General features: G+C 37.8%; 1 protein-coding gene across 1 annotated transcript; it reads left to right on the top strand.

Moving 5' to 3' along the window:
• Positions 1-497: 497 nt before the first annotated feature.
• On the top strand, positions 498-9905 carry znf512 (zinc finger protein 512; the record flags this gene model as incomplete). Its single annotated transcript, XM_083898639.1, has 16 exons — positions 498-568; positions 1534-1669; positions 1754-1809; positions 2584-2642; positions 2731-3290; positions 3437-3526; positions 3905-4009; positions 4895-5019; positions 5239-5325; positions 6628-6726; positions 6811-6978; positions 7077-7277; positions 7372-7473; positions 8264-8326; positions 8488-8586; positions 9321-9905. The coding sequence occupies exons 2-16, from the start codon at positions 1597-1599 to the stop codon at positions 9903-9905; spliced, it is 2472 nt and encodes an 823-aa protein (XP_083754765.1). The 5' UTR covers positions 498-568; positions 1534-1596.
• Positions 9906-12577: the final 2672 nt, after the last annotated feature.

Here is a 12577-nt window from a genome sequence, read left to right as displayed (position 1 = left end):
AGATTTTTTTTTCTCAGAATTCCCGACTGTGACTTTAATCTCAGAATTCTTATTTTAATTTCGAAATTCCGACTTCCTGACTTCTAATAATCTCAAAATATAAACCCAAAATCTGTTTTGGGTTGTTGGTATTTTTTTTTACACGATTTCACTTTAGACAAAATAAACTAAAGTAAATGAGTGAAGTTCTGTGAAAGCGATATTTCCCACAGTCAGTGAAGGCAGCAGCAGCAGCAGCAGCAGGAGGAAGAGGGCGTGTCTCCTGTGATGAAGAAGAAGAAGAAGAAGAAGAAGAAGAAGAAGAAGAGCAGACTGTGGTCAGAGAGTAAACACACGGAGCTTCTTCTCTTCGCGGTGATTTGAAGCCGGTGTCGTGGACACATTCGCGGACTTAAGCCGAGCCTCGGTCGCCTCTCGGAGCTTCCAGCGACTGGACGAGGCCTGAATGTTAGCCGACCTGCGGGTGTCGCTGGCGGGGGAGAGGCGGGCGGACGGAGGGACGGAGGAGGCCGGGCTCGCGGTCATGGAGGCCCGCAGATATCACCGCTGCTGCCGCTGCTGTTGGACGGTAACGAGATATTTTCTCCCTCCGTTAAGAAAGAACGAAAAACGGACATTTGTCTCTGCGAGTTAGCGTCAGCTGTGAACGTGTTGTCCTGTTTTTGTTTATGTTTACATTAAGAGACGTGGGACGATATTTACGATATTATCGCGCACCGCGATACAAGTAAATCAAGCAGATCGTGGTGAATTTGCATTTTTAGGGATTAATATTTTATTTTATTTAAATAAAGCTAATGTACAGTTCTCCAGGTCTTTGTGATTCACAACAAACTACTGAATATTTTTAATTAATTTAAATACATTTTTTGACGAGTCGTTTGCTCCGTAAAATGTTCGTCTTTGTTTCCCAAACATTGAATCGTTCAAAAAGCGAAAAAAAAACGTAAGTTTTGTAATTTGTAATTTCTCAAAAATAATAATACTTCAAATTTCATTCAAATTCATTTAATTTAAATTTTTGAGCCGTATTTTAGCAGCCACTGTTTTCTGGTCTTGAGGGTTTGTGTAAAATGCAGAATTAGGATTTAAATAATGGTTATTGACTTTTATTATTCTATTGTTTATTTTTGATGTTTAATGTCATTAATATACGGTTGTATTTTATCGATTATGAATCGGTTTATAGTTGCAGCTCTATATCTTATTTTTTAATGTGAAATTTTGACGCAGGAAATGAGAATATATTTCATAGCCACTAGGGGGCGACTTTACATTAATGGTCTCAGTCCATTATGTTCTCATTTAGAGAAAAATAGACGATAAATTTGTGGCACTTATGAGTGGACACCGGTGTGATTGACAGCTATCGTCCAATAGGGGGCACTGTAGAACTTATGCTTCTAAACTGGTTAAATCATAGTTCTGGAGGCCTTTTAAATAATTGGATTAAAGTTAATTTAATGATAATTTAATGACAGTAATTTCACCATGAGACATAAGTGATGTTTTCCTCTGTTTGTGTGTTTTCAGGGCTGATTTCTTCAGGGTCGTGGACCTCGAAGATCGGACGCCGCCCACATCACGGCGGATATTATGTCGCCTCAGTACATGCCAAGAAAAAGAAAGTCTGTCCAGTCGCACCTGAAGAGTGGATTACCATGTCCAGGTACAAATATATGTTTTATTTTAAACCATTACAGTGACAATGTAGTAACTGTGACTGTAAAACAAGTCGTTCTCACTCCAACAGTCGTTCAGAGAATGTCGGAAGGAAACTGTGGATCAAACTCCGCCGGATTCACTCAGGTGAGAAGAACTCTGGGAATCAGAAAAAAAAGCAAAAAAAGCTATATATATATATATATATATATATGTGTATATGTGTATATGTGTATGTGTATATGTGTATATATATATGTATATGTGTATATATGTGTGTATATGTGTATATATATGTGTGTATATGTATATATATGTATGTATGTTGTGTATATATATATACATACATATATATATGTGTGTGTATATATATATATATATATACATATATGTGTGTGTGTATATATATATGTGTGTTTATATGTGTATATATACGTGTGTATATGAATATATATATGTATGTATATGTATATATGTATGTATGTATATATATATATATATATATATATCTGTATATCTATATATGTGTATATATATATATATGTGTGTGTATATATATATATACATATATACACATATATACACATATATATATGTATATATGAGTATATCAAAATCACTGGATCGGATATCGGACAGATAAAATGTAGAATCCGATACGATCCAAAAAAATTGTCGGTAGATATTTTTGATTTGGTATCGGTCACAAAAGAGTGGTATCGGGATAATTTCAAAATAAAAAACTTTGTTTTCATATAATGGAACAATATAAACGCAAAAATTAATCTATTAATAAAGAAAAACCTACAGAAATAACAGGTTTGTGGTGTAAATGCTGCTAATTAATAAGTGCTGGAAGTATATTTGTCCATTTCCTTTTTTCGTCTGTCGACTTTATTTTTGTAACTTTTTACCTTGTAGAATGACGAGCCTCGAGACCAAGATGCTCTAAAGATGAAAAGAACGTACGGGCGAAAAAGGTAAATATTTTTAATTTCCCTCAAATTTGACGAAGATGTTGAATTTTCTGTTTAATATTGTCCATTTTATCATATATGTGTATATCAGGTATGAGGACCTCCAGAGCGTCTCCATGGGAACCGTCGAATACCCGACCACCAGCTGCTCAGTGATGTCATTTGCTGACGTGGCCAATGGAGTGAGCCCCGGCTCCATGGCTCCGCCCACAGCGAGGCTCCACCCCAGGCTGCTGGCGAAGGATTCGTGGCCTCACGGTCCCGATCCCGGCAGAGAACCGGACCAGAGCTGGAGGGACAGGGGCCCCGGCGTCTGGTCCCCGGGGAGAGACCGAGGCCGGGATCAGGTCTGGAGCCCGGGCAGGGAAAACCCGGCGGGACACTCGTGTCAAAACCAGACATGGATCGCCGACGGGGACCGGGGTCACGCTAGACAGGACCAGGCCTGGATGACGGGCCGGGACCGGGGTCCTGAGCAGGGCTGGGGCGCCGGCAGGGACCGAGGCCAGGATCGGGCCTGGAACGCAGGCTCCAGGACCCCCGGACGAGACCAGGACCCGTCGGGGCCGGAGCAGGTGTGGGGATCTGGACAAAACCAGGACCGTGTCTGGAGCGGCACAAGCCGGGACATAGGGCACGCATCGAGACCTGGTAAATGGGACACAAAAATCAGATTAAATCAAGTTAACATCTAATATTCATGTTCTGGTAACAGTACTAGTACTACTAAACTCGTAAAACTTGCTATTACGTTAGGTTTTATGTGTTGGTTTTCTTCTCCCTGTGTCATTTTAAAGAGTTGAACATGAAGAAGATCCAGAAAGTGGAAATGGAGCAAAGTCTTCCAGTCAATAACTTCCCACAACCACCAGGGGGCGGAGACTCATGTGAGTAATGTCCAAAAAAGTTTCCTAAAGTTTATATACGAAAAGCATTTTGCTTTGTCGCGACCAAAAGTAGCGACTAATTTAGAACCTAAAAGGACCCAAAAAGGATCTCCCACGATCCATCTGTGGGTACCGACCCTGTCTTTGGGAACCACTGGTAATATTTTGTACCATATTGCACTTACCTTTAAGGTCACAAATAAGATTGAGAATGACTTGTTTTGTCTTCTCTGTAAACGTCAGGGAACTAAAGTGTAAATTTAGATCATCGTGTCGTCGGCGTATAAAGAGATTTCCCATCCAAACTTAACTGTATTTCACACTTATTTTTAGTTGAATATTTCAGTGAAACGACAAGCGGAAATGTAAATGTTTCAGGTTCAGATGCAGCCACTGTTGGTGAAGCCTCCACGGCGCCACCTAGCGAGGATCAGAAACCTCCAGTTTTTGCCACAAAGAAGGAGCCTCCCACCTATCCTCCAGGTCAGAGACGCTGTTATTTTTACTACATTGTCCTATTATTTTCATTTCTATTACATATTTTCTATTTACATATATCAGATTTTTTAAATCTTTTGTTGTTGTTTTTTAAGTGTGCAGTCTAATCTGACCTTTCTTTAAGTGTAAATACTTGGGTTTTTCGTCTTATTGACTGAAGACCTCGTGATTTCCTCAACGCTGAGCATCTGAACAAATAAAAATGGCCACTTTCACTGAATAAAAAAAAAAAGTGTATTCAACTTTGTCACATCTGTGTCGTTAGCGGGCAAAAATGTCCACCAAAGGAAATGACTTGGTAGCGTCATATTATGTTGAAATTGACTGTATTCTTTCCCCTGCTATTGAAGAATTAGCCTTTTGTAGCATTTGTGACACTCTGTTAATTAATTAATTAATTAATTAATTAATTAATTTGTTAATTAATTAATAGTCATAAAAATGTTATCTGAACCAGGAAGTCAAGAATTAATAAATTAAATAATTAAACAAATAAATAACAATGTTATCTGAATCAGGAAGTCCTTAATTAATTAATTAATTAATTAATTAATTAATAAATTAATAAATTAATTAATTAATTAATTAATTAATTAATTAATTAAATAAATAAATAGCAATGTTATCTGAATCAGGAAGTCCAGAATTAATTAATTTATTAATTTATTAAATAACAATGTTATCTGAATCAGGAAGTCCAGAATTAATTTATTAATTTATTAATTTATTTATTTATTTATTTATTTATTTATTTATTTATTTATTAAATAACAATGTTATCTGAATCAGGGAGTCCAGAATTAATTAAATAATGAATTAATTAATTAAATAAATAAATAAATAAATAAATAACAATGTTATCTGAACCAGGAAGTCCAGAGGAGCGCTGGCAGGTCCTGATCGCGGCCAAAGGCAGAGTCACGTGTCCCAAGTGCAAGAGCGTGAGCAGGAAGACGGTGGACGGACTGAAGAAGCACATGGAGAACTGTCGACTGGTGAGAACTCACTCTGTCGCCTTTAAATCCTGTTGGGACTGTTTTTGGTGGAGCGTTACAGTGCCACTCACAGTCCTGGCATGTGTACTACAGCGCTTTGAGTTGTTTTGAGGGGGGTTCTGTTTTCTTTTTCCTGAAATATCTTTATAACTATTTTGGGTTACGTTCCGCGTGGATGTGTCCTAACACGCCTGTGTCGCTGTGTGTTTTGTTTCGCAGCAGCCCTTTACCTGTCAACACTGTGGGAAACAGCTCAAGTCTTCCACGGGGATGAAGTATCACATCATGGCCGACCACAGTCACCTGGTAAAGTTCAAGTCTCTGCCTTATTTTACACTTTTTTACATCATCTCTCAATAACGTTGAGGATTGATAATTATTCTCATAATTTGATAACATGCTTAAAGCTGAAAGTAAAGATAAGTTTGATATTTGACTCGATTCATTAATTCAAACTTGGTTTGATTATCATCAGAGCAAATGGATAATTTCCTGAATTTCAAAAAATCATTTAAATTATTTCTTAAGAGGTTTGCAAATATTTTCAACGGATCCTTGTTCAGGGCGATGCCGACTATTATGATGGTAAATTTCAAGTCATTCCGAGATACTTTTTGTTTTTTAGAAGAAAGTCAGCTCACTGTCAAAGTGCATCAGGGCAAATGTTCAATTTCCTGAATTTTAAAAAATCATTAAAATTATTTCTTAAGAGGTTTGCAAATAATTTCGACTGATCATTGTTCAGGGCAATGCCGACTATTATGATGGTAAATTTCGAGTCATTCCGAGATACTTTTTGTTTTCGAGAAGAAAGTCAGCTCACTGTCAAAGTGCATCAGGGCAAATGGATAATTTCCTGAATTTCAAAAAATCATTAGAATTATTCCCTAAGTGATTTTCAATTTTTTTGACAGATCCTTGTTCAGGGCGATGCCGACTATTATGAGGGTAAATTTTAAGTAATTCCGAGATACTTTTTGTTTACGAGAAGAAAGTCAGCTCACTGTCAAAGTGCATCAGGGCAAATGGATCATTTCCTGAATTTCAAAAATTCATTAAAATTATTCCCTAAAATATTTGCAAATATTTTCAACGGATCCTTGTTCAGGGCGATGCCGACTATTATGATGGTAAATTTCGAGTCATTCCGAGATACTTTTTTTTTTTTTTGAAGAAAGTCAGCTCACTGTCAAAGTACATCAGGGCAAATGGATCATTTCCTGAATTTCAAAAAATCCTTAAAATTATTTCGTAAGAGGTTTGCAAATATTTTCGACAAATCCTTGTTCAGGGCGATGCCGACTATTATGATGGTAAATTTCGAGTCATTCCGAGATACTTTTTGTTTTCAAGAAGAAAGTCAGCTCACTGTCAAAGTGCATCAGGGTAAATGGATCATTTCCTGAATTTCAAAAAATCATAAAAATTATTCCTTAAGAGGTTTGCAAATAATTTCGACAGATCCTTGTTCAGGGCGATGTTGACTATTATGATGGTAAATTTCGAGTCATTCCGAGATACTTTTTTTTTTTACGGATGAGGATGCAGACCATCAGGTCATGCTCAACCCATATCAAACCCTGTTTGTGTGTTTATTTTCATGTGTAGCCGTCACTGGACGACGTCAAAGACCTGGACGACCGCGTCGTCAAAGACAAACTGCGTAAAATCCTGAAGAGACTGGGAAAATTAAAATGCTCTAAAGAGGTGGAAAAAAAAGAGATTTATTAAAGAAGACACGGCTGTGATGAAGAAGACGTGGATGATGATGATGTTTCGTCTGTGTTTCAGGGCTGCACCGCTGCGTTCACCAGTATTATGGGCTACGTTTACCACATGAAGAAGTGCGGGAAGGAGGAGTCTGAGCTGGAGAAGCTGCTGCTGAACTGCTGCCACTGTGGGAAGACGTACAAGTCCAAGGCCGGCCTGGAATATCACCTCAAGTCGGAGCACGCTCCCGTCAGTCGCCTGCTTTTATTCTGAAAGTTCCCAATATATGAACAAGTACATGTCACGTAATCCAACGTTCTCCACTTCCCTGTGTTTTCCATAACAAGACGCCAATAAAGCTCGAGGAGGACGAGTCTCCGACGGCTCGGAGCGAGGCGGCGAACCCGGAGCGGACGGCGAGCGGCCGCGTGCAGCGCGCGTCGGCGCAGGTGGCCAACTTCCACCTGGCGGAGATCGCCAACAACGACTTACCCAAAGACTGGCCCAAGAGGAAGTTTCAGTCGGACCTGGTGCCCGACGTCCAAAAGGCAAGAGGAGATGTTGAGTTTTTTTGAACACGGAGATGAAATTGTGTTCTTTTGTTTGTGTATTTGTTGTGAGCATTTGTGCTGTGGTTTGTAGTTGAAATACGCGCGGCCCGGTCTTCCTGCCTTCAGTCAGGAGGTGCTGAGGAAGTGGAAGAACGAGGTGAAGCTGCAGAGGAAAGTCCATTGTCCAAACCAGGTTAGAAAACAAGAAAGACGCTTTCATTCCTTGGCACGTTAGTGCTTTAACGGAGCTAACGCTAGCGCACAATTAAACGCATGGCACGTTTCCGTGGCGACTGACCAGAAAAAGTCGTGTTTACGTGAGTCCCGATTTGTTAAAACTAGTCTCTAAAGTAACGCTAAAGTTTAAATAAACAGACCGTTCCTGTTCCACTGTAGGCGCCGGGCTGTTTCTAGCTGTTTGGGGACCCTATGTGAGATACTATTTGGGGGCCCCTAATTTTTCAAACTCGAGGTAGAGATTCCTAACTTTTTTTCTGATTAACCCACAAACACTTCCATGCTTTGCAAATATATGCATTACGAATGCATCCAATACTGAACTTGCAGTTTGGGGGGCCCCCTGGTGGCTGTGGGGCCCTATGCAGCTGCATAGTCTGCATATAGCAAAAAAAAGGCTCTGTGTAGGCGTGCTAACCGGCGCTAAAGGAGCTAAGGGAGCTAACTGGCAAACATGACTTCATGCATGTCTTTTTCCAGTCACGTGTTGACGTGAGTTAACGCTAACGCCGTTAACGTGTTAGCGTGCCCAGCACTAATTTTATTTCTCATTTAATTTACTGGACTCTTATTTTGTATATTTTGTCATGTTTTTCTCAGTGATTTTTCTAAATTTAAATTGAACTTTAACTGTAATAATGATTTATTATTTAACTGTATATTATTATGGCCTTGTTTGCCTTCCATATATATTTTCGATGCCCAGTTTTTCATAATAAAATACCATCATGTGTGTGTTTTATCAGGGCTGTGGCAGCACGTACACCAGTGTGTCTGGACTGAAGGCTCATCTGGGACTCTGTACACGGGTCAGTCACTCACTCCTCTTTCTCCAAAGACCAGTAAATGACAAAAAATCACGTTTTTACACCAAAAAAAAGCACCGCGATTCTGTCACTCTACATGATCCTGGTGCAGATGTAGAGGATAAAGATGCTTTTGACTCTGATTTTTTTTTTCCCCATCTCAGGGTGATTTCGAGGCGGGAAAATACAGATGTCTCATCTGCAGTAAAGAGTTTAACTCGGAGAGTGGAGTCAAGTATCACATCAACTCCGTCCATTCGCAGGTAAACGCGTTATTCGCAGGTATGGTCACGTGTTACTGTGTCGTCGCGACAACACAACGTCAGGTGGACACGTGATGCTAATGGTCTGGTCGAAAGCGTTTACCTTTCATGCTAAAGACTAGAGATAAAACGCTAACGTTAGACTCTGAAGAGGTTTGGACGTGGTTCCTGGAGATTCTCCTGCCAAGTCATAGGTCTGAACGACCTCCAAATTAGCCTGTGCTAGCTAAATTCAGCAAGAAAATGGGTGTGTATGTGTGCCCTGCCTGGTCATGCCAGGCCCCGCCCCCTTACCAAGAAGACCTCTGGAGAACAATGCGAAAAGAAAAAAAATACATTTGGAAGGAGCTTTGTGAAGTAAGCCTTGCTGATGTTTTTGCAACACTAAAGCAGCAAATGCCGTGACGGTAGTATTGAGTCATAGCCGTCATGCCAGACCCCGCCCCCTTACCAAGAAGACGTCTGTAGAACAATGCGAGAAAAAAAACAATTTGGCAGAAGATGGTGAAGTAATCCTTGCTGATGGTTTTGCAACACTAAAGCAGCAAATGCTGTGACGGTAGTATTGAGACATAGACGTCACCGAAGGTGCAGTGCAGAATAAGCGCGATGAATTTCGCGTAGGATATGGATCTTATTCAGGATAACCTCGTCTCGCAACACGAGGACGCAGGAAGTGAGTTTCTTTGCTAACGAGCTAGCTCTGACCGCTAACCCTCTCCATATGTCTCCAGGACTGGTTCGTGACGAACAAAAAGGCCTACAAGAAGTTTGAGAAGTTCCTCAAAAACCAGCCGAAGGAGTTCGTCCATAACGTGGACAAGCAGGAGGTGGATCCGTACCATCACCATCATCACCATCATCACCTCCAACATCAGCAGCATCATCACCATCACCATCACCTGCTCCAGTACCAGCCCATTCAACATCCTCTGCAGCCGCTGCATCACCTGCAGCACCAGACCCAAGCCCAGCTCCTCCACCAGCATCACCAGAACCTGCCTCCTCCACAGGAGGACACGGAGCTCCACTACACGGAGCTGGAGCCTCCTCCCGGACCACTGTGGACTGTGGACATGGACGATGCAGAGGACGGCGGCGGCGGCGGCGCGAGGAACGAGGAGAAGCTGAAGGTCGACGCGAAGAGGAAGGACTGCTTTGTGTTCGCTGGCAGCAGCAGCAGCAGCAGCGGAAACTTGTTCAGTGAATCACAGGTGGAGCAGCAGGACAGACAAAGACACATGGACCAGTGGAACCTGAAACGACCGGGCAGCCTGGAGCACCACCCTGAGGACGGGAGGAGGCAGCGCAGCACTTAGGAAAAGCTGAAGGTCCGCGTGAGATTCACAGGTAAGAGACGATGTGATGTTTTTCGGCGGCTGAGGGAACATTTTAATCACAGGAAAATGAAGAAGCTTGGATTTTTTTCCACCTTCTGTTCAGTCTTCGTAGAACACTAGTCGACCAATAGCATGTAGCTACGATGTTTACGTACTCTACTTTAGTGGCGTGTCGTCAAAAATGGATGGTTGTCACCGTTGTTTGTATATTATGACGTTATTTTTTACTCACTTTTTTATTATGAATGAATGTATTTGTTTTTGTTTCTGTTTGCACTTTAGTTTAAACCTCGAGAAAAAAACTACGAACTGACCCTTTAATCTGTGAACCTGTAACACACTGTGTTTAAAAAGATAGAAAGAAGAAGAAATTATTTCCAGTTTCCTGTGTTTATGCTTTTGTTAAAAGTGCTTTATTCACTTTAGGGCTGCAAATAACCATTATTTTTACTATCTGTTGATTACTTTATAGGTTAATTGATGAAAATATCAGAAAACCTGGAAATGACTGAAAATTAATCATTTTTAATGATGTCTTTGTTTTATGGAGCAAAGAAATCAGAAAATATTCACTTTTAAGAAGCTGGAAAATCAGATGCTTGTTGTAATTATATTAAAAATAAATATACTCAATTAATTACTGGTTACAGTTAATTAATTAATTAATTAATTAATTAACTTATTAAATAATTATTTTGTTTATTCATTTAATAATTAATTTGTTTATTCATTAAATAATTAATTTGTTTATTCATTAAATAATTAATTTGTTTATTCATTAAATAAAAAAATTAGTTAGTTAATTAATCAATTAAGAAAATAAATTCATTTAGTGATGGATTAGTTTGTTGCATAGTTTGTCTTAATACCCTTTTATAAAACCTGTTACTTTATGGGAAGTATTTCAACGAAAGCACTTTTTCTTCACTTATATAAACTTTTATTTATAAGTTTATGTCATTTAATACTTTAAAATAAAGCAATATCTATATCGACGAAACCATTACAACAACAAACATAAGGGAAAAAAATAAAATGAATGAGTTCTTTATAGAGCGTTTTTTCCCCCCTGACCTTTAACGAGAATCACTGTGTTTTTGTTTTCTGTAGGTCGTCGACGCCGTCGTCGCAAAAAAATGCTTCGAACCAAATCTTTATCATCGCGTTAGCACTTTTGAATTGTTTGATCGTACGAAAACATCATCATTTAACATCTCTGAGCTTGTTTTTATGTTTATTTGATGTCACGACGCACGATATTGGACAAATATAACGGGAGTTTGTTGTAAAATCAAGTTCTTTGAATTAGGGATTAACACGAGTGTTCGATTAGTCGACTTAAAGAAGTTGTTATTGTTACGTAATATTAAAAAGATACAAAACAAATCAATGACTACAGTGATTAAAAACACACTTTTATACTCTAATGATGACCTAAAGAAGAATAATGAATGTTTTTTCTTGTGCCTCATCATCATCATCATCCATTATCTATATAATCTGTAGGTCAGATTAAGATTAACTCCCTTGTTCCATTTGTACGCAGTAGAGAAAACTCAAATATTTTTTTTACTACAGTGAAAACAGTTGTTGTCGTCGTCTCATGTAAAAAAACACCAATCTGTTAATTTAATAATGTTGTTTTTTAGAAGTTCTGTGCTGCTGTTTCATATTCGCAGCAGTGTTCTAACAATAACAGATCATTAAAGGTTTGATTCATGTTCATATTTTGGCTCCGTGTCGTCACCTTTCACCACAACCTGTCCAGGCAGACTAACGCACATATGGTTCTGTCAGAGATGTGAATTGTGTTTATCTGATGTATATATTTGTATAAATGTAAAATTTGTTTGGGGACCTGGGTAAAAAAAGATATCCCACTAGTCCAAGCACATATCATGACTAATGTTTATTTATTTATTTATTCTAGTCAGGATAAAGTTGCTGTAAAAGTGATTAATTACAAACATGGCCATTTAAAACGACCCTATAATTTAAGAATAAAATCGCCAAAAACATGAGAATGAAAACTGCAATCAAGTCAAATCTGTAAATGCCAAAAAAAAACAATAAAAAAGTTATTTAAATTTAGAAAAGGAAGCTACAAACTCAAAAATACCATGTTGGTGAACATTATAAACACTGTATTTGTGTTTAAACTACACTAATGTGATTGAATAATTTAACATTATATTTAACATTATATTAAACATATTTAGCATTATATTTAACAGTATATTTAACATTATATTTAACATTATTTAACATTATAATAAACGTTCTATTTAGCATTATATTAAACATTATATTTAACATTATTTAATATTATGTTTAACATAATTTAACATTATATTTAACACTATATTCAGCATTATATTAAACATTATATTTAACATTATATTAAACATTATATTTAACATTATTTTACATTATATTAAACATTATATTTAACATTATTTTACATTATATTAAACATTATATTTAACATTATTTTACATTATATTTAACATTATATTTAACATTATTTTACATTATATTAAACATTATATTTAACATTATATTTAACATTATTTAATATTATGTTTAACATAATTTAACATTATATTTAACACTATATTCAGCATTATATTAAACATTATATTTAACATTAT

Source organism: Microchirus variegatus (genome assembly GCF_963457635.1).
Source record: "Microchirus variegatus genome assembly, chromosome: 12".
Lineage (NCBI taxonomy): Eukaryota > Metazoa > Chordata > Actinopteri > Pleuronectiformes > Soleidae > Microchirus > Microchirus variegatus.
The sequence above is the reverse complement of the archived record's forward strand: the minus strand, read 5'-3'. Positions and strand labels throughout refer to the sequence as shown.